The sequence below is a fragment of the Saccopteryx leptura genome, chromosome 8 (genome assembly GCF_036850995.1).
Source record: "Saccopteryx leptura isolate mSacLep1 chromosome 8, mSacLep1_pri_phased_curated, whole genome shotgun sequence".
Classification (NCBI taxonomy): Eukaryota; Metazoa; Chordata; class Mammalia; order Chiroptera; family Emballonuridae; genus Saccopteryx; species Saccopteryx leptura.
In genome coordinates this window covers 37,552,785-37,575,849 of record NC_089510.1, presented here as the reverse complement: position 1 = coordinate 37,575,849, position 23,065 = coordinate 37,552,785, and the positions used below count along the sequence as shown (strand labels likewise).

Genomic DNA, 23,065 nt, shown 5'->3' with positions numbered 1-23,065 from the left:
GTAAGATGTTTTGGCCATACGAGTGGTAACCACTTCAAGGCTTAAAAAAAAATATGAAGAGGACACTTTCTAGGAATAAGGCAAGACATTTGTGATGGGAGTCCCTTAGAACCAACATTTTAATTATTACTGGTCAGATTACGTCTGCTAGACAAGCAGCAACAGTAATTCTTTCTTGGTGACTTTTAAAGTACTGAAGCAGTTGTTATGTGACTCTAATCCTCTGAATGTGTTTCTCTCTCATATATTAGCTCCAAGTAAACAAGAAGGTTAGGACCATCAGGTTAGACACAAAGAACTATAGATTGAACCATTATTTTGTTATTAGCTGTGTTAAGAATGAACAAACATAATGGTTATCTGGTTTTCTAATTTTCTGTTAGTTTCTTCCATTTTTGGATTTGTTTAACTTCTTGGCAAGGCCAATTAGGAACAAGATAATCACATAGACAAACACCCAGAAATAACACTATTTACGTGACTGCACTGGTCAGTAAATGATACTATAAAGATAATTAATTATGCCATCTTAATATTTCATTAGTATACTATTCACATTAGTTTTTTGCTAGGAGAATTCATTTGTTCAATAAAACAATTCAGAATAATGCCAGATACTGTAAGTGGTACTGAAATGAACAATAATACTTGCCTAAAACTGTCAAAGTTAAGGTAAACCTGAGAATACACTAAAAAAATATAAATAGCAGTTCATTTATAAATTATCTGCAAGTATAACTGTAATAGTAAAAAGAATGAGATTAAAGTGAATAAAAATAACAAGTTCTATTATTTGTTCCCACACCCCACAGTTTCACATATCTCAAGGTATGCATAATACATTTTAGACACCACTGTCTTAGAAAACAGCTTCACATTTTAATTCAGGAAACAGCCACCCATTTCATGATTTTAGTAATAACAATTTTCTGAAGATCAGAAATTTTAAAATGAGACAAGGACCTCTCTCTGCACAAACTAGATCTTCAATACATATTAGTTATAATTAAAAATAATGACTGTACCTTAATTTAAAGTAAAAGTATGTCACCTTCATATTCACTATCTAGAAAATTGGACTCAGAAACAATGAATAATGCTTCTGTTTCAGCAAAATGGCAACCTTACGATTCTGGAATATGAAATTAGATGTAATAATAGGGTGGGAAACATTTACTGAAAATATCCAAACTTTGTAGTCTTAATCTAGAGTTGAATTCTGTCAAATATATGGGCGGGGGGGGGGGGGGGAATTGCTTGAAAAATGAAAAGGTTTGTTTTATGGTTTGACAAATCTTTCAGGAATTAGCTGAATTTTAATACTTAACAGTTGGGAAAGGAACCAGGAAAAAGAACAATTGAAAAGGGAGAATATTTTGGTTTATATAGGTTTTCTGGCTTTGTGATAACATTTCTTAAAAATAAGGTGATATTAATTATACAGACTTTGTTTTCTGGACCTGCATAAAGGATAAATCAATTTAATATTTGAATTGTTTTAGCCATAGGGGTGACATGGTATCCAAATGACCCCATACCTGGACCTCTGCCAGTTCTACCACTGAATTCCTTTGCTTTGAATCTTTGGGATTTAGGCCACTGGAACTTTTATTCTACCTAATGTTTATGCCTACTAAATCACATCTGAGTTTTAGATTTGGCCTAATGTTCCCAATGGAATGCAAGCCCTATACAGTCAGAAAAAAAAAAAATGTAATCCCTGTTATATCACTAGTGCCTAGAACACCTGGCACACTTAAACACTCACTATTGACTTAAAGGACGAAGTCTCCCATCCTTCTGCACGCCTCAAGGCCTCTGAAAGCAGAAGAGTTTGAATGTAGATTGACTGCCTTTTCTGCCAACCTTACATCTTCCCTTAGAAGAGAACCCCCGATGCTATAAGACTGATTCCTGCAGATAAACAAGGGGTCAGGGTGGGGTATTCTAGTTTACTTAAGGTCCTCAATTTCCTCAGGGACATAATAACCCTATAATTCCCTGCGGACCTTTTTCTTATAATTCTTGACTATTACGGCTAAAGCAGTGGGTTTAGAAGGGGTCGTGTTCCCTAAATCTTCTCCTCGGGTCTGGCTCCGGGTAAGAGGCGGGGATTCCCTGGAGCCAAAGCAGAGGAGGGCAGGGGGCTGTAGCAAGGTGATGATAGCTTTTACAATAGTTTACTGTGCTGTTATCTTTTGCCTGACCAAGCAGTGGCTCAGCCCTTGAGCTAAGAAAGAGGTTTCTTTGTTATATACACTATAAGGGAATCAACCAGGGTGCCTGGGATTCCCGGTGCCCAAGGGGGAGGGGAAGGTGCCCAAAACTGTGAGGGGAGCCTGCCGCTTCTTCTGCAGCCAGCTGCAGCCTGGCTGCCTTTTCTTTCTCTACCTCTGCTGCCGTACTGGGCTGCATACTGACCGTGCCACCTGCCTGCAGGTGGGTGCTGATGATAGTACGCTAGACTCTCTATGTTTTCTGTGGGTCTAGCAATCCTTGGTTTGGCCAGTCTGCTCTTAAGTTGGCCATTTTAATTTACAGAGTTCTCAGTGTATCTTCTTAATATTAATTCTTACCCTTTATTTTCTAAATGGGTAAAATTTCTTTGGGTCAGTAGGTGAATATCTGAATATCTGAAACTAGTTTCTACTCTATACTTCCTCCAGCACTCTCTTATGTCTTTAGTTAGTTCCTATAATTTGTGGGCTTGTTTATGAATTTCCCTTAATATAGTTCTTAAAAAATTTCTTAACATAACCTGGTCTTCTCGTGGCTATGTCAATCCACACATCTATATATGGCACCTGGTCAGGGTGCGGGACCCAATAGACATTTGCCCTGACAGCAAAGAGTGTGGGTAAATTGAAGGTGACCTCCGAGGGCCACCCTACACCAAAGGTTGGCCATTCTAGTTCACAAAGAGTCTGCAATGTGGCGGAATCAAAAGGAGTCCCAGAGTCTCGTGCCCTGCGAGAGAAATCAGAAAAGTGATCAAGCAAGCACTGAAGAGGCGTTAGGGCAGCAGATTGCCCCTGACCCATGGCCCTTGACTCTCGAAGGAATCCTGTGAGGAAGCAATGGGTGAAGCAGACAAACAAACCAAATATGCACACAAAACAAACAAAACTTCTAAACCAAAACCAAAGGGAGAAGGCAGCGTCCTGCGTTCCCCGACCGACCAGGTGGGAGAAATCAGGTGGCATCCCGCCTGCTCCACTACACCTTTTTCTAACCAGAGCTCTGTTTCCAAATATTCAAAGAGGAAGCTTCCTTACCAAACAGTCTTGAGACTCCAAATGTTTCGAATCAGCCAAATTCAGTTTCCAAACGGCAACTGCCGGAGGCTGGCCAGCTACCAATGTCTGCTGCAGCCCACTCCGTGAGGAGGGGTCTTACACGGCCTATCTCGCTGGGGCCTCCATGTGTTACATCCCAGGAGACAGACCACAGCAAACCCAAAGTGAATTTTATAAGTTTTATTGCAAACCTGTGCAGGGACCGCAGGCAACCCACGCAAGGGAACACTGCAGCCCCGAGCTTCTAAAATGGCTCCTTTTTATAGGGTGGCTATCTAAGCTGAGCAAGCAAACAGTGTTTACAAGGGCGAGAGGGGTGAGATTAGCTGACCTCATTCTTAGCTAAGTCTCTAGGGTAGGGGCTTCCTTGATCTGGGTACATGGAATTCAGTGGAAAATATTGCTACATTTCTAACGGTTGTTTATCTTTTTTCCTCCAGCCATGTACTGGATGTACTCAGTTTTCATGGCTGGTGGCCTGCACCGCTTGTCCTAAGATGTTACACTTTTGTTTAACAACCTTAAGTGTGTTTCCCAAACTATAACTTAGGGGAAATACCTATACTAAATACAACAAACAGGCAGCAATAAAAATTTAGAGAACAGGGATTTTATGCCAATCCTTAAAAAATAAAGGAATTGAATACTTAGTATTTTTCTCTAAAACATGTTTTTCTATAACATATACTAGTTCTCTTAATAGCACTTACTCTGGTTTGTCTATTTCTCCAACAGACTCTAAACTCTCTGAAAAAGAACTAGCACTCAGTACATATTTGATAAATGAGTGAATATTAACATTTAAAAATATAGTTACCTGACTGATTAAAATGCAGATGCTCACTTCAGCTAGTGTCTTTTAAAATTTTCTGGCACAAAATAAATGTACTTTACAAAAATTGTAGTATAGAAATATACTAAGCCTTCAAATTAAAAAAAAAACTATAAAACATAAAAATGTATGTATATAAATAAAATTATTTTAAAAAGTCAAATTAGTGATTTTGGGGGAAAAAAACAAATTTGGTTATTAAAAAGCAGAATAAAATAGACTAATGGCACCTGACCAGGCGATGGTGCAGGGATAGGGAGTTGGCTTGGAATGCTGAGGACCCAGATTTGAAATCCCGAGGTCACTAGCTTGAGTACAGACTCACCCAGCTTGAGTGCAGGCTCATCCAGCTTGAGTACAGGGTTGCTGGCTTGAGCGTGGGATCATAGACAAGACCCCATGGTCGCTGGCTTAATCCTAAAAGTTGCTGGCTCTCCTGAAGGCCCCTGGTCGCGGCACAAATGAGAAAGAAATCCATGAACAACTAAGGTGCCGCAACTATGAGTTGATGCTTCTCATCTCTACCCCTTCTGGTCTGTCTGTTCCTGTCTCTCTGTCTCTCTTGCAAACAACAACAAAAAATAAATGGTTGAAATGCCCAACTAAAAAAAAAAAGATAACATCAGAATGAAAAGAAAATTTAAAACAGCAAAGCAGACATAATGGAAATTATTGGAATATTGATGCAACTTTATATCAATAATTTTTAAAATCTAGATAAATAGTAGTATGCTAAAATATCTCTAGTATTTCCAAAATCAATTCAAGATAGAAAAAATATTATGAAATTGATAACCTTATTACAAATATCTTCTAAAGATCTACCACTAAATAAACTACCAAGTTTAATCATATAGGCCATTTGTGTATAACCCATAAGGATCTGTGATTCTCCTTATCCTATAGCACAGAAATAAAAAGATTAAAAACTTCCAATACATTTTTCTTTTCTTTTCTTTTTTTTTAAAGTGAGGAGGGGAGATAGAGAGACAGACTCCTCCTGCATGTACCCTTATTGAGATCTACCAGACAACTCCTGACTGGGGCCTATGCTTGAATCAACTAAGCTATCCTCAGTGCCAGAGGCTAACAATTGAACCAATCAAGCTACTGGCTGTGAAAGGGGAAGAGAGAGAAAGAAAAGAGAGAGGGAGGGAAAGAGAAGCAGAAGGTCACTTCTCATGTGTGCCCTGACCGGGAATAGAACACAGGACATCTGTATACTACGTGTTAGCCACTGCCAAGTGGCCAAGGCCCAATTAATTTTTCTAATTTTTTTTTACTTTTTTTTTTTTTTTTTCTGAAGTTGGAAACGGGGAGGCAGTCAGACAGACTCCCGCATGCGCCCAACCGGGATCCACCCAGCATGCCCACCAGGGGGCGATGCTCTGCCCATCTGGGCATTGCTCTGTTGCAACAAGAGCCATTCTAGCACCTGAGGCAGAGGCCGTAGAGCCATCCCCAGCGCCCGGGCCAACTTTGCTCCAACGGAGTCTTGGCTGCGGGAGGGGAAGAGAGAGATAGAGAGGAAGGAGAGGGGGAGGAGTGGAAAAGCAGATGGGTGCTTCCCCTGTGTGCCCTAGCCGGGAATTGAACCCAGGACTCCTGCACTCCAGGCTGACGCTCTACCACTGAACCAACTGGCCAGGGCCCAATTCATTTTTCAAAAGTAACATATACCCCAAATTCTAAGAAACAACAAAGAAAAAATTATTTTTCATTCTCATGAACATAAATTAAAATCTTGAATAAAATATTTGCAGCATAACAAATAGATTTGCTACTACTATCTTTGTGATGGCAAATACCTGTGTGATGGCAATTATACCACTCACTTAGTTTTTTCCTCTTTGAAATGGAGACCATAAGTACCTAAAAAGCATGGAGTTGTTACAAAGATTAAATATTAAATGTAAAGTCCTTAGAACAGAGCTTGGCATATGGCAAATGCTCAGTAATCTATTACTATCCCAAGAACAAAGCATCATAATTCACTGTATCACCATTTTAAAGAAGAAATAAGGTATATAAATGTAAACATTTGATAATATTTTGGCAGACATTCTGGCAAATCTTTAAATAAAACAGGTGAAAAAGCCACTCTCCTAAACATTTTAAAAAACATCATACACCAATTGCACAAATTGTACTGTGTTAAAATACTGGTCATTTCCATTCAATTAAATATTAAGACAAAAATGTTCAGTGTCACTATGATTATTCTATATTTTGGAGATTACACTAATAAAGTAAAACAACGAATGTTGAAAGAGATAAAATTATTTGCAGATTATATATAGCTAGAAAGTCTAAGATAAGAGAGTAAGCAAAACGCTGATAGAATTAATGAGATTTTTGTTATTAGGCTAATTAAAAGATGTACCAAAAATCAGTATCTTTTTTATTTAATTTTATTTATTCATTTTTTAGAGAGGAGAGAGAGAGGGAGAGAGAGAACAGAGAGAGAGAAGGGGGGGAGGAGCTGGAAGCATTAACTCCCATATGTGCCTTGACCAGGCAAGCCCAGGGTTTCGAACTGGCGTCCTCAGCATTTCCAGGTCGACGCCTTATCCACTGTGCCACCACAGGTCAGGCCAGTATCTTTTTTTATAGTAGCAATGACAAATTGAAAATTTATGGGGGAAAAAGAGAACCCACTCTGAGCAACAAAAATTATACAATACTCAAGAACAAACAATGAGAATGGTGTAAGATTTTATGATAAACTATTCAAAATTTCATTTAGCATAAAATACAACCTGAATACTTTCTATTAACTACTCAGCAGTATCTGTTTCTTCTTAACCACCCATACTATATATAAACTTGGCATCCCTTCTAGTTTTATACCTCTCCTCACTTGTCACATCTGAAATTAGTCATGAAGTCTTGCCTATTTCACCTCATAAATATTTCTCAAATTTGTCACCCCTTTGCTCTCTCCTCTTCAATTATTCTTGCTATCCTTTGGAAAGACTCCAGCAAATTAAATAGTTTCTCCCTGACTAGAGCCTTACCCTCCTCAAAGTCATAGCTTATCCAGTTACCACAGTAATCAATCTAAAACACAAACCAAACCACATAAGGCTCCAGCTTAAAACCAGAGGATACCACTGAATTCTGAATCAAGTCCAAGGTCTTCAGTCATTTCCACCCAAATTTATCTCCAAATTTATCTGTCTTCTTTATTCCCTTTTTTGGGGCTTAAAATATGGCTGTTTCCCATGTTAGGATATACAAGTTATCTCTGACTCAAGATGTTAGTTAGGGCTTCACACAGCTATCATCACAATACACCCTAATAAACTTACAATTTAAGGTGAAGATTTTTTTTTTTAAGATTTTTAAATTTATTCATTAGAGAGAGAGAGAGAGAGAGAGAAGGGAGGAGGAGCAGGAAGCATCAACTCCCCATATGTTCCTTGACGAGGTAAGCCCAGGGTTTTGAACCGTCAACCTCAGTATTTCCAGGTTGACGCTTTATCCACTGCGCCACCAAAGGTCAGGCCCTAAGGTGAAGATTTTTTTGAGGTGTTATTTCATATTAAAATGAATACTTTATGGAAGCAATGTAAAATTTGTGTGCCTACTTAAGTTAAAATGCGAGATTTCAGGGATCTGAAGATGGCAGCAGAGTAGGCAGATGCACAGACTCCCAGCTCTCACCAAACTGGAATACAAATCAATTTAGGAACAATCAGCATGAAAAACCAACTCTGGACTACAAGAACAGCTCTCAAACACCAAGGAGCAAAGAAGCCACAACAAACCTGGTAGGGAGCAACTGAATCTCCCCTGCTTACAGGAATGGAGGAGGGTGAGGCTAAGAGCCCAGAGGGGCTCTCACTCCAGGGAAAAGAGCAGAAAATACTGCTCACAGCCACTTGCCTGGCGACCAGGGAGAGAGGTGTGTTGAAAGGGCTGGCTTATCTTCCAAAAAGAAAGGGGAGAGAGAGGGACAGACGGTGAGGGGCAGAGGAATGCAGGGGACAACCTAAAAAGCTGACTCATCCAGTGCTGGAGGCGGCCATAGCTGGGGGAGGGGCTGATCCTTCTACAAAACAAAAGACTGAAGTGCTTCCGGGTCACAGATCTCCAGACATCTCTCCAGTACCAATCAGAGCAACAAGACACAGCTGAAAACAAGAAGTGGGGAGGAGGGGCAGTAACTCAGGTCTCCATGGAGATCTGAGACACACCTCCACCTACTGAAACTGAGAAAACACCCTGCCCCCAGAGAGATTAACTGGTAGAGGAGAGAGTCTCAGCTTACACCCACTCACATTCCTGGATACAGTTTCAAATAAACCCCTGCTGAGATCAGCAAACAAGACTATCACCTGTTAAGAAAACAAACAAATCAAGACTTCAAAGCAGCCCAAATCCAAAAGTGGATTACAAATAATAGCTGATGCCAACCCAAGAAGACCTAGAAATAACACAATTGAAAACTGGAGGCAGACAACACCAAGCCTAGATTCAACCAGCTCTACAAACAAAACACCCAAACACACAGGCATAATAGAAGACAGAGAAGTGCAATCCAAATGAAACCACAAGAGAAACCTTCAGGAGATGAACTAAGTGAAATGGAAATAACCAAATTTCCGGATGTGGAGTTCAAAATAATGATTGTAAGGATGCTTAGGGATCTTAGAACAACAATGGATGGTCATTACGAACACCTAAATAAAGAAATAGCAAGTATAAAAAAGGATATTGAAATATTAAAAAAGAATCAGTCGGAGATGACAAATACAATATTAGAAATAAAGACCACAATAGAAGGAATTAAAAACAGGATGGATAGAGCTTAGGATTGAATCAGCGAGTTGGAGGACCACTTGAATGAAGGAAAGAAAGCAGAGAAGAAAAAAGAAAAGAGACTCAAAAAGTCTGAGGAAACTCTAAGAGAGCTCTGTGACAACATGAAGAGAAATAACATACGCATCATAGGGGTTCCTGAAGAAGAGAAAGAACAAGGGATATAGACTTTGTTCAATCATATCATAGCTGAAAACTTCCCTAAATTAATACAGGAGAAACTCTCACAAGTTCAAGAAGCACAGAGAACTCCATTAAAGGGAAACCCAAAGAAACCTACACCAAGACACATCATAATTAAAATACCAAAGCTAAGTGATAAAGAGAAAATATTAAAAGCTGCAAGAGGAAAAAAAGCTATCACCTAAAAAGGAGCCCCCATAAGGATGACATCCGACTTCTCAACAGAAATACTAAGGCCAGAAGAAAATGGCAAGAAATATTCAAAGTAATGCAGAACAAGAACCTACAACCAAGACTACTTTATCCAGCAAGGCTATCATTTAAAATTGAAGGAGAAATAAAAAGCTTCCCAGACAAAAAAACGCCCAAAAACTAAAGGAATTCATTACAACCAAACCAATGAATGCTGCAGGAAATGTTAAGGGGCCTGCTGTAAACAGATCAAAGTGGGAAAAGAATATAGCAAAAGAGGAATACAGCTTTAAAGAAAACAATGGCAATAAACAACTACGTATCAATAATAACCTTAAATGTAAATGGATTAAATGACCCAATCAAAAGACATAGGGTAGCCGCATGGACAAGAAAACAGGACCCGTATATATGTTGTTTACAAGAGACACACCTTAAAACAAAAGATGCACATAGATTGAAGGTAAAAGGATGGAGAAAACCATTTCATACAAATGGAAATTAAAAAAAAGCTGGGGTAGCAATACTTATATCAGACTAAATGGACTTTAAAACAAAGGATATAGTAAGAGATAAAGAAGGCCACTACAGGCCCTGGCCGGTTGGCTCAGCGGTAGAGCGTCGGCCTGGCGTGCGGGGGACCCGGGTTTGATTCCCGGCCAGGGCACAAAGGAGAAGCGCCCATTTGCTTCTCCACCCCCCCTCCTTCCTCTCTGTCTCTCTCTTCCCCTCCCACAACCAAGGCTCCATTAGAGCAAAGATGGCCCGGGCGCTGGGGATGGCTCCTTGGCCTCTGCCCCAGGAGCTAGAGTGGCTCTGGTCGCGGCAAAGCCCAGAGGGGCAGAGCATCGCCCCTGGTGGGCGTGCCGGGTGGATCCCGGTCGGGCGCATGTGGGAGTCTGTCTGACTGTCTCTCCCCGTTTCCAGCTTCAGAAAAATACAAAAAAAAAAAAAAAAAAAAAAAAAAGAAGGCCACTACATAATGATAAAGGGAGTAATCCAACAGGAAGATATAACTATTATAAATATCTATGCACCTAATATAGGAGTACCTAAATATATAAAGCAGACTTTGATGGATATAAAGGACGAGATCAACAGCAATACTATAATAGTAGGGGATTTCAATACCCCACTAACATCACTAGATAGATCCTCAAGAAAGAAAATTAACAAAGAAACAGCAGACTTAAAGGACACACTAGATCAACTCGATTTAATAGATATCTTCAGAACCTTTCACACTAAAGCAGCAGAATATACATTCTTTTCAAGTGCTCATGGTACATTTTTTAGGATAGACCACATGTTAGAGCAAAAAAGTGGTCTCAACAAATTTAAGAAGATTGAAATCATATCAAGCACTTTCTCTGATCACAATGGCATGAAACTAGAAATGAACCACAGAAGAAAACCTCAAAAATTCTCAAACACATGGAAACTAAATAACAGGTTGTTAAATAACAAATGGATTAAGAATGAGATCAAAGAAGAAATAAAAAAATTCCTAGAAACAAATGATAATGAGCATACAACAACTCAAAATCTATGGGACATAGCAAAAGCAGTACTGAGAGGGAAGTTCATAGCACTACAGGCACACTTTAAGAAGCTAGGAAAAGCTCAAATAAACAACTTAAACCTGCATCTAAAAGAATTAGAAAAAGAACAGCAAGTAAAGCCCAAATGTAGTATTAGGAAGGAAATAATAAAGATCAGAGCAGAAATAAATAACATAGAGGCTAAAGAAACAATACAGATGATCAATGAAACTAGGAGCTGGTTCTTTAAAAAGATAAGCAAGATCGATGAACCTTTAACTAGACTCACCAAGAAAAAAAGAGAGAGGACTCAAATAAATAAAATTAGAAATGAAGGTGGAGAAATAACTGACACAACAGAAATACAAAATATTGTAAGAAAATACTATGAAGAACTGTATGCCAAAAAACTAGACAACCTAGATGAAATGGACAAATTCCTTGAAACATATAATCTTCCAAAAATCAATCTGGAAGAATCAGAAAACCTAAACAGACCAACTACAACAAATGAGATAGAAACAGTTATCAAAAAAACTCCCAACAAAGAAAAGTCCTGGGCCTGATGGCTTCACAAGTGAATTCTACCAAATATTCAAAGAACAACTAACTCCTATCCTTCTCAAGCTATTTCAAAAAATTCAAGAGGAAGGAAGACTTCCAAGCTCCTTTTATGAGGCAAGCATAATTCTGATTCCAAAACCAGGCAAAGACAACACAAAGAAAATTATAGGCCAATATCCCTGATGAATATAGATGCTAAAATCCTCAACAAAATATTAGCAAACTGGATCCAACAATATATGGAAAAAATCATACACCATGATCAAGTGGGATTTATTTGGGGGAGGCAAGGCTGGTACAATATTCACAAATCAATCAATGTGATCCATCACATAAACAAAAAGAAGGAGAAAAACCACATGATAATTTCAACAGATGCTGAAAAAGCATTTGATAAAGTCCAGCACCCATTCATGATCAAAACTCTCAGCAAAGTGGGAATACAGGGAACATACCTCAACATCATAAAAGCCATCTATGAAAAACCCAACATCATACTCAATGGGCAAAAATTAAAAGCAATCCCCTTAAGATCAGGAACAAGGCAGGGGTGCCCCCTTTCACTACTCTTATTCAACATAGTCCTGGAAGTCCTAGCCACAGCAATCAGACAAGAAGAAGAAATAAAAGGCATTCAAGTTGGAAAAGAAGAAGTAAAACTATCATTATTTGCAGATGATATGATATTGTATATAGAAAACCCTAAAGTTTCAGTCAAAAAACAAATAGACCTGATAAATGAATTCAACAAAGTGGCAGGATAAAATTAATACTCATAAATTAGAGGCATTTTTATATACCAACAATGAACAGTCAGAAAGAGAAATTAAGGAAACAATCCCCTTCACTATTACAACCAAAAAAATAAAGTACCTAGAAGTAAATTTAACCAAGGAGACTAAAGACTTGTAGTTGGAAAATTATAAAACATTGATAAAAGAAATCAGGGAAGATACAAACAAGTGTAAGCATATACTGTGCTCATGATTAGGAAGAATAAACTTCATTAAAATATCTATATTACCCAAAGCAATCTATAAATTCAATGCAATACCAATTACTTACTTCAAAGATATAGATCACATATTCCAAAAATTTATATGAAACCAAAAAAGAACACAAATAGCCTCAGTAATCTTAAAAAAGAAGAATAAAGTGGGAAGTATCACACTTCCTGATATCAAATTATACTACAAAGCCATTGTACTCAAAACAGCCTGGTACTGGCATAAGAACAGGCATATAGATCAGTGGAACAGAACAGAGAACCCAGAAATAAACCCACAGCTCTATGGACAACTGATATTTGACAAAGGAAGTAAGGAAATATAAATACAATGGAGTAAAGACAGCCTCTTTAACAAATGGTGTTGGGTGTTGCAAAGAAATGAAACTAGACCACCAACTTACACCATTCACAAAAATAAACTCAAAATGGATAGGAAGACTTAAATGTAAGCCATGAAACCATAAGCATCTTAGAAGAAAATGAGGCAGTAAGCTCTCCGACATCTCTTGCAGCAATATATTTGCTGATTTATCTCCATGGGCAAGTGAAATAAAAGACAGGATAAACAAATGGGACTATATCAAACTAAAAAGCTTCTGCATAGCTAAGGACAATAAGAATTGAATAAAAAGACAAACTACACAATGGGAGAACATATTTGACAATATATCTGATAATGGTTAATAACCAAAATTTATAAAGAACTTGTAAATCTCAACACCAGTAAGAAAAACAAGCCGATCAAAAATGGGAAAAAGAAAAAAATAGACACTTCTCCAAAGAGAACATACAGATGGCCAATAGGCATATGAAAAAATGCTCCAACATCACTAATCATTAGAGAAATGCAAATTAAAACCACAATGAGATATCACCTCACACCAGTCAGAATGGCACTCATCAATAAAACAACACAGAATAAGTGCTGGTGAGGATGTGGAGAAACGGGAACCCTCCTGCATTGCTGGTGGGAATGCAGACTGGTGCAGCCACTGTGGAAAACAGTATGGAGATTCCTCAAAAATTTGAAAATCGAACTGCCTTTTGACCCAGCTATCCCACTTTTAGGAATATACCCTAAGAACACCATAGAACTATGCCATAAGGAGAAATGCACCCCCATGTTTATGGCAGCATTGTTCACAATAGCGAAGATCTGGAAACAGCCCAAGTGTCCGTCAGTGGACAAGTGGATTAAAAAGCTTTGGTACATATATTCTATGGAATACTACTCAGCCATAAGAAATGATGACATCGGATCATTTACAATAACATGGATGGACCTTGATAACATTATTCTGAGTGAAATAAGTAAATCATTAAAAACTAATAAGTATATTAATCCATACATAGATGGGACATAAAAATGAGACTCAGAACATGGACAAGAATGTGATGGAAATTGGGGAGGGTGTTGGGGGGGATAGGGCGAGGAAGGAGAGAGAGGGGGTGGGAGAGGGGAGGGGCACAAAGAAAACCAGATAGAAGGTGATGGAAGACAATTTGACTTTGGGTGAGGGGTATGCAGCATAATCAAATGTCAAAATAATATGGAGATATTTTCTCTCATCATATGTACCCTGATTTATCAATGTCACTGCATTAAATTTAATAGTAATAAAAAAAATGCAAGATTTCAAAGAAAGATGGCACAGCAAGCAGCTCTGACCCTTTCCCTCAGCTCAAAATGGGAATAGGGATGGGGAAGATGATGTTCTTGTCATCACTAATGAAGTCTATCTAACACCACCCAACTGTTATCACTGCCTTTGCCAAGGACCTGAGATGTACCAACACTTGCTGGGAACATAATTACGCTAGATAACTGGCTGCACCACCTGACGACTTCATCTCTACTAATCTATTCCAGCTGCAATGGCTTCCTTGCTGTCCCTGACAGCTGGTGTCAGGCTCCCATGTCAGGGCCTCTGCCCTTGCTATTCTATCTAGAAATCGTTTCCCCCAGAACAGGGCTTGTTGAAGCATTTCCTCAAGTTACTCTCTTTATCCTTCATCCATTTCCCGCTTCAGTCACCATTAGAGAAATAATTCTATTTTTTCCATTTCACTTTGACTGTGTTTATCAATTTTATTTTTCCTACCAGAATGGTAAGAGTTTTGTTTTATTTACAGTCGGACTTCTATTGTATTCACTGAATCTAATGCCTAGACCAGTGCCCAGCACTTTGGAGGGTCTAATTATTAATTGAATGAACAATCTTATGAAACAGATATTGCTGTTAGCCAGATGTTACCTTATGAGAATGAAGCAGTGAGAATCTGCGTATGGTCACACAGAAAAAGGTTGAGCTAGGACTTGTAAGGAGACAGCCTGACTCTACTCTTTACAGTAACTGCATGGTGCCTCTAATTTATGTGGTGCACAACACAGGTATCATTTATGATGTTTCCCTTATTAGTTTCTTTGCAGTAGGGGGTACTTCATCATTTTTGTCCCGACTGGCACATCTAGCCCACGTTACACACTCAATAATTATATGCAGGATGAATGAAAGCATAAATACATTAACCACACAATGATTTTTACATGTATGTCACAATCAGCTAGACTGAGCTTTCATATCTAAATATATCTTGCCTTTTATATTTTATATATTTTGATCCTGCCTTTATATTTTAAAAATCTTGCCTGTAAAGTGCAGTGATATAAAAATACTTTCTTTCAATTGACAAAACACGTCTGACAAATGGTTTAATTAAAAGCATATACACCCCATTCTTAAAATTTTCTCCAAAACTGTTTTTTAAAGCTTTATTGGACATTAGCATACATTAAGCAAAAGCTCCAGAGCCAGCTATTCAACTTATTTCATGATACACGCATGCATAATACTATCTTTGAGCAAAAGCCGCAAACGACAGTGCCATTTCCACAAACACCAAGATTTATAAAACAATCACGCCAGATAAACAGACACTTGAACTTGGAGACTGATGCTAATGAGAACACCCCGGAGCAATACCTGGCCGGGAGTCACCCGCAGGTAGCTATCTCAATTAAGTTTGACAATGACAACCATAAAGGCGCCACTAACTTGCCACAGAATCCCAGCGGCCATAGGTCTCTACTCTGGTAAACAAACCATCCTGGGCACAGGAAGTGGACACGAGAGATTTTAACAAAAGACACCCCCCCACACACCAACTCCGCCTCAAAACCTAGAGCCCAACTTTCTCCTCAGAGCTCTCACCGTGTCTAGACTAGGGGGAAGCGACCATTTCTCAAGCAGAGGATGATGCATAAATGAAAAACTGGCCATGCAGCATGAAGGCCGACGGCGGAGGGGGCTCTAACGAAAACAGCCTACTGATGGATGAACAAAGACCCCCGGAGCTTAACCGCCGCTTCACAGACTAAGCTGCAACCGCGTTTCTCGCGATATCTCTAGTCTTCACGTGATCTCGAAGCTGAAACCTCGCGGCTTTTTAAATAAGGGGTCTGAAAGAATAGCTCCTGATCCATTTCACGGAATCTCAGAGCGCCAGGACCTCGCTAACTGTACAGTCCTTCCCTCCACCCCGCCTCCCGTCAATAAGAGCAGTCCTAGGAACTTCCGTAGCTAGACCGGAACCGGAAGCTTCTGGGAGCGAGGGTGGGTAGGTGGGGCCGAAAATCAAAAAAAGCGCGGCGAAAGCTGGAGACCTTACCTGGCCTGGCGGAGGCGGTGGCGGTGGCGGCGGCCATCTGGTCGTGCCGCGGCGTATTCCGATGGACTCCACCTCCTGCTTGAAGTCCCTGCTCCTGACCATCAATCAGTATAAAGCCGTTAAGTCAGAAGCGAACGCTACCCAGCTGTTGCGGCACTTGGAGGTGAGGGCCCGGGGCGGGAGTGCCAGATGGGCTTCCCTTAGTTCTCCGTGTGGCCGGGTGTAGCGGCCCCAGGTTAGGAGAGGAAGGACAGCCCTGCCTGCGGCAGCTGTCTTGTTGTCTAGTTAAAGAACTGCGAGTGTCGGCGTTGACTTCTGCTGCTCGCCTGCCCCGCCCCGGGCCCTCCGCGTTCGGCTGGCTGCAGCGGGGGGACGAGTGACCACTGGAGTCCTAGAGGAAGCGTGGGACGGAAGTTTGGGGATTGAGGCTGTGTTTGGGGTTGGTTGGTAGAGGCGAAAGTTCATACCTGTATCTTTTCCCTTGCTCTTTTTTTTTTATTATTATTATTATTATTTTTTTTTCCCCATCGTAACAGCAGACACCCATGCTCTGGAGTGAAGGTGATGGGGAGTGATGGTGATGGGGAGTGATGATTAAAGCTTGTTTTATCTCTTGTCACTTAGGCAGTTTACGGTCGGAACCTCTTCCTTTCTGTTTTTATTTTTAACTTATGTTTAACTGGAACTTGAAAAATAATATTTCAACTTTCCCTGGACTAAGAAGCAATTTCACTGACAGTAATCGATCTTTTGTCTTTCCTAAAATATATTGCTCAGTTTTTTAATCTTAAAATACTGAATTGCTTTCATTTTTTTTCTATTGGTTCCCGCTGGTTTGTGTGGAAAGTACGTACTTGTTCTGTATTATAACTGTTTTGTTCATAATCTGCTGTCGTTTGTTAAATATTCATGGAATTCCCAACAACACTGACCTCAGTTTCATTAAAAAAAGAATTAAGCTCAATGAAATCTTATTTTAATTCTCTTTGTTGCAGAGAGATAAAAGGTTAAATTGCCAAACATTAGCAAAATACAAAGAGAAGGCGATTGTGAATGGTACAGCAAGATCAGTTTTTGGTAAAGCTGGAGTGCATTAAATGAGCCTCTTCTCTCAAGCTTCACTTGTACTCCTTACTATGCACTTCAAGTGCCCGTCTCCTAGTAGGTTTTTTTTTTATTCGTTGGGTCAACACATTTCTGCAAACCTAGTAATCATGAAGGTGTTAGCTATTAAATGTTAATGCTTTATTTCTCAATTGGCTCCAGAACTACAGAATAAGCAGGGCTGTTCATTTTATTTAGATAAAGCATTAAGTATTTTAAATGTTAACTTGAAACATTACCTGTCTTTGAGAGTAAACAGGTATGTTGTGAATCTGAGCACCATGTTGTTGTGAATTGAAGGAGACTTCAAATTTGAGGCTTAAAGACTTGATACTGTGCTCCAAACTTTCAAGGGGTCCTACTGAAAAATCTTCTACCATTTAGAGAGATAACATACATTTGGTGCGTAACGTGCATTTCATTAATATTAACAAAAGAGCTTTTTTTTCACATATCTACACTCTTTTTTTTTTTTTTTTTTCACATATCTACGCTCAAGTAGCTAACATCTCTATCATAATACAGGATATTTCTAGTCCCCTATAAGGTTTTTTCAGTTGTCTCATAAAGTTCAGGTAAGTGGACAAATACAATACATACTTTTGTATCTGGCTTCTTTCACTCAGTATTATCTGAAATTCACTCGTTTTGCACACTTTATTCTTTTTGATTTCTGTTTAGAATTCCATTTTATAAATTCACCAATTTATTTGTATTCTCTTGATGGACACGTGGGTTGTTTCCAGTTCTAGGTAGAATTTGAATAAATCTATTTTAAAGATTTTCATACTCTTTTCTGGATGTATGCGCTCATTTTTCTTATATACCTAGAAATGGAATTATCAGGTCTTAGAGTTTATGTTCAGTTTTAATTGAAACTGCCGAGCAGTTTTTCTCAAGTTACACCATTTTATCGTCTTCCTGCCAGCAATATATGAAATTTGCTGTCATTCATCCATACCAATCCTTGGTGTTTTCAGATTTTAAAATTTTAACCATTTTGGTGATGATATTAATGGTGACTGTCTTTGTGCAGACTTCACAGGAGCAACAGCTGAGGATACAAAGATGAGTATTATGTGAATGGAGATTTATTATCGACTCTGCTGTTCTACCGCACTTATACTGCTAGTTTTTCTTTGCAGCCCCATTCAGAACCTGAGCTTTGGATTCTATACTTGGCAGAGCTGAAGTGGTCTCAATCTTGATGGTTTTTCACAGCACTAATTTTATGTAATGTTTATGAGCATGGATTCACGAACAATGAATCCTAATTATGCTACTGTCTCAGATTGTGCCTCAGTCTACTCATCTTCAGTACAGTTAGCACTTACCTTGCAGGTTATTACTAGTAAAAAATGAACATACAGTATATAATTTACCTAGGGCAGGCCTAGGCCACAGTAAGTACTAAAGTATTAGTATTACTAAAATAAATTCTATTTGCATAAAACATTCAATGTGTATGAGTAAAGACCAAAATTTATAAAACAATTTTACCTTGTAATGAATAATTATTACATGTCAGAGTACTTAGGTTATTGAAATATGGATCCAGTCCTGAGGGAAATAGTATTTAAAGCAAAAAATGTCTTTAATCTTCCCGAGGGCTAGCTTGATAAGTAGGCAAAAGGGCAATGCTCAGAAGCTTCCTTACTACAAAATATCTTTAATCAGAGTCTGATTTCACCTGTGGACCATTTTCAGTCATACAGACTTTTACTTTAATGTTAAAGCACATAATCCTTGGGAAAATAATTCTGAAGCTCGCTTATCAGTGAAGCTTTAGAAGAAAAACTGATACCTGGGTGAAGGAATAAAAGCACAGAGAGGAAAGATTAGAGGGATACTAAAACAGACTTTTTACTTAGACTTGCTCTTTTTTTTGTTTGTATTTTTTTGAAGTGAAAAATGGGGGGAGGGGACAGACTCCCACATGCGCCCCACTGGGATCCATCGGTATGCCCACCAGGAGGCGATGCTTGGCCCCTCTGGGGCATTGCTCCTCTGCAGTCGGAGCCATACTAGCACCTGAGGCAGAGGCCATGGAGCCATCCTCAGCGCCCGGGCAAACTTTGTTCCAATGGAGCCTCGGCTGCAAGAGGGGAAGAGAGAGACAGAGAGGAAGGAGAGGGGGAGGGGTGGAGAAGCAGATGGGCTCTTCTCCTGTGTGCCCTGGCCGGGAATCAAACCCGGGACTCCTGCACGCCAGGCCAACGCTCTACCACTGAGCCAACTGGCCAGGGCCTAGACTTGCTCTTTTAAAATAAAAATGTTTCAAAAAGATTTCATCTAATTCTAAAGTAACTAATTTTTTTTTCTTTTTGAGTGGAGGGGAGATAGACACACTCCCACATGTACCCCAACCAGATCTACATGGCAACCCCCATCTAGAGGCTAATACTCGAATCAACTGAGCTATCCTCAGCACCTAAGGTCAACACTTGAACCAGTGGAGCCACTGGCTGCTAGAGGGGAAGAGGGAGAGAAAGGGGGGAGGAAGGGGAAGAGAAGCAGATGGTCTCTTCTCAGGCCTTGACTGGAGATCGAACCCGGGATGTCTGCATGCCAGGTTGATGCTCTAGCCACTGAGCAAACCAGCTAGGGCCTGTTTTTCCATTTTCATTAATGTTATTCATTAATGAATAACATTCAAAAAGCGTTTGAAAATGCATGACTGTCTAACAACTGTTTTGGGCCTTCAATTCTAGCTTTACCTTCCTGAAGGGGAATGAGGAAGGTGGTTTATAAGGTTATAAGAGAGGAGTAAGAAGTGGAATAACCAAAAATAAAATTTGTGCCTGACCTGACTACTTAAACACATTTTTTTCAACTTCCTTTTTTGTGATCTCTAATTTCTGGGTTCAGCTACTGTCTGGAAGGGAGCAGAAAGAAATAATACATAGTTAATCATATGGCTAAGCCTTAGAATTTAGCTACTTTTCACTTTGCATTATCTCTCAAGGTAGGTAGAATGAATGTACTGAAGTTCATTTTTTAAGCCAATATATTAGTAGTAGAGTGTTGATTTGTAGCTGATGCCTTCATGGAGTGTTCAATATATAAATATATAGTAGGAAGGACAAATACTGCTAGGTCAATAGGGAGAATATACAATATATTGCTAGGTTATCAAAAGTTTGCCAGTTAGTTAAATAGAAATATAATGTATTATAGGATAGTGTAATAGGCAAACCTAACAGTTGGTGGAAGAGGAATAGAAAAGGCTTCCTAGAAGAAACAAAGCTCAGACCTGAATGATTACATTAGCCAGTGAGAGAAGGGATAGAACTTCCTGGCAGAGGGAACCACAGCATGTATGAATTTTCTAAACTGGGAAAGAGAGTAGCATTTGGTACTTCAGAAGAACTGAATTTTTATTTAAAATGGAGAAAAGGTGAACACTGCCAATTTTAACTAACACATTTTAATTACTATTTCGTAGGTAATTTCTGGACAGAAGCTCACACGGTTATTCACATCAAATCAGATATTACCAAGTGAATGCTTGAGTTGCCTTGTTGAGCTACTTGAAGATCCAAACATAAGTGCACCACTGATCTTCAGTATCATCAGTTTGTTATCTCAATTAGGTAATTTATTTAATTTCTCTTTTTTCGGCCCTGGCTGGTTGGCTTAGTGGTAGAGCATTGACCCAGTGTGTGGAAGTTCCAGGTTCAATTCTAGTCAGGGCACACAGGAGAAGCGACCATCTGTTTCTCCCCCCTCTCCTTTCCCCTCCTATTCCTTCTCTCTCTCTCTCTCTCTCTCTCTCTCTCTCTCTCTCTCTCTCCCCCTCTCTCTCCCTCCCTCTTCCATAGCCATGGCTCAAGTGATTCGAGCGCATTGGCCCCGGATGCTGAGGATGGCTCTGTTGAGCCTCTGCCTCAGATGTTGCCAGCATAAGTCCTAGATGGGCAGAGCATCTACCCCCAGACTGGAGCCATTATAGCACCTGAGGCAGAGGCCACAGAGCCATCCTCAGCGCCCGGGCAAATTATGCTCCAGTGAAGCCTTAGCTGCAGGAGGGGAAGAGAGAGACAGAGAAGAAGGAGAGGGGGAAAGGTAGAGAAGCAGATAGACACTTCTCCTGTGTGCCCTGACTGCGAATTGAACCTGGGACTTCCACACGCTGGGCTGATGCACTACCACTAAGCCAGCGGAGCCAGGGTACATTTGCTTTTTAAATTTTTATTTATTTTTTAGTTAGTAGACTCCCTTTTTAGAACAGTATTAGATACAGAAAAATTGAAACAATTTTTAATAGGAAAACTTCTACAAATATGTAAAGCAGGTTATTTTCCTTTTGATTTAATGCACATAGAGAAATCATTTGTTTATTGACAGTAAAGGGAAAGGTTATACTTCCTTCTCTTTTCTCTAGCTCAATTTCTGTGACTAAACTTCTGAATTAGAAACTGTATGTAAATAAAATAGCCACATTATATTTGGTGTTTTTATATAATTGCAAATTTTAATTTGGATATTAAAATTATTTCTTTCATCCATGAAGACCGTATGTAAAACTGATATGTTTTGTGCCCTTTTAATTTACAGCTGTAGACAGCGAAACCAGGGACTATCTTCAGAATGCATTGAACCTGAATAACGTGCTGGCAGGAGTGGTGTGCCGGAGCAGCAGCTGCCACAATGAGTCAGTGTTCTTGCAGGTATACACACCCATGCAGCACTTTTCACTTACTGCTTGTTCTTCCTTCTTTGCAGATGGAAACCGATAATATCTATGAGAAACGGCTAACATACAGTGCATATGCCAGGGTAACATGGCGTGATTAGGCATATTCTTGTCATTAATAAATTTAGGAACTGGTTGATTGTACATACATTACTGTTTAAAAGTTTCTAGAGAAGGGAAGCTTATTCACATCTAGCAGTGTTACAGAAGAAAAAGCAAATCTACATTGTAACTGCTTTAACAGACTTATAAAACACAGATGTCAACATTATGACATGTAAGTTATTCACATTAAAATTGTCATTTGAGTTAGCATTTAGTCTCAATTTGTTGAAGAAACATTCTGCAAAAACTGAAGAGACAGATTTGGTTTTATTTAGCATGACTCGAGCTCTTACACCCATGATATTTTATTGAACCTAAAATGCACTTACAAGAAAGTAAAGCATTGCCAATTAAACTGACATGTAATTTTAAAGATAGTAAATGTGAAAACATGTATATCTTAGATTTGATGGCATATATGTGTTTAGACCTGCATATAAGTCTAAGATGATGAAATAAGCCGCGTTGATGAAAAGATGCTGTCTTTGAGGTAGGATGTAGAGGAAGGTGAATCAGGAGATGAATCCTAATGTTTATTACTTTTTATTTAAAGAAAAAAAAAGCGAGAGAACCATATTAAGAAATGGAAAAGTTCTTGCTCTAAACTCTGCCTCCTAAAATGGTGACATGCTTAGAATATGCACAGAAGTCCGCTTTTTGTGAACATGCAATATCTTTTTATGTGTTTGTATTCATTACTATATTTTTATTCTCAGTGCATTCAACTTCTGCAGAAATTAACATATAACGTCAGAATTTTTCATTCTGGTGCCAATATAGATGAATTAATTACATTCCTGATAGATCATGTGTGAGTATGCAACCAAACACATAACTAAAAATCTGTTGTTTCATTTTTAAACCAAAACCAGGTAATAATTCAGTTTTTCTTAAATAATTTTTTCCATTGTTTATAAACAGATTAATTTTTATCTACTCCTGCAAGATAATTTTAAGGATGTAAAGCAGCTTTAATTTGCAATATGTAATTTTATATATACATCCATAAATTTATGAAGTGACTTTATTTGAACAGAAAGAAATTACTGA

At 39.0% G+C, this 23,065-nt stretch overlaps 2 protein-coding genes across 5 annotated transcripts in view; one reads left to right on the top strand and one right to left on the bottom strand.

Annotated features, from left to right (window-relative positions):
• The window catches only part of DZIP3 (DAZ interacting zinc finger protein 3), a 110,057-nt gene extending 94,065 nt beyond the window's left edge, over window positions 1-15,992 (bottom strand). Inside the window, exon 1 of one of the 3 annotated variants that reach the window (XM_066346781.1) lies at window positions 15,654-15,992. The gene's annotated coding sequence lies outside the window, so the exon portion shown is untranslated. The remainder of the gene's footprint in view (window positions 1-15,653) is intronic. The other 2 variants (XM_066346782.1, XM_066346780.1) reach the window with 2 other exon arrangements.
• Window positions 15,993-16,144: 152 nt separating this feature from the next.
• CIP2A (cellular inhibitor of PP2A) overlaps window positions 16,145-23,065 on the top strand; it is a 39,438-nt gene continuing 32,517 nt past the window's right edge. The window contains exons 1-4 of one of the 2 annotated variants that reach the window (XM_066346783.1): window positions 16,145-16,273; window positions 20,660-20,807; window positions 21,772-21,884; window positions 22,732-22,826. In XM_066346783.1, coding sequence (XP_066202880.1) covers window positions 16,172-16,273; window positions 20,660-20,807; window positions 21,772-21,884; window positions 22,732-22,826 — 458 coding nt within the window. In that variant the 5' untranslated portion in view covers window positions 16,145-16,171. Of the gene's footprint in view, window positions 16,274-20,659; window positions 20,808-21,771; window positions 21,885-22,731; window positions 22,827-23,065 lie in introns of those variants that run through there. The other variant, XM_066346784.1, reaches the window with a different exon arrangement.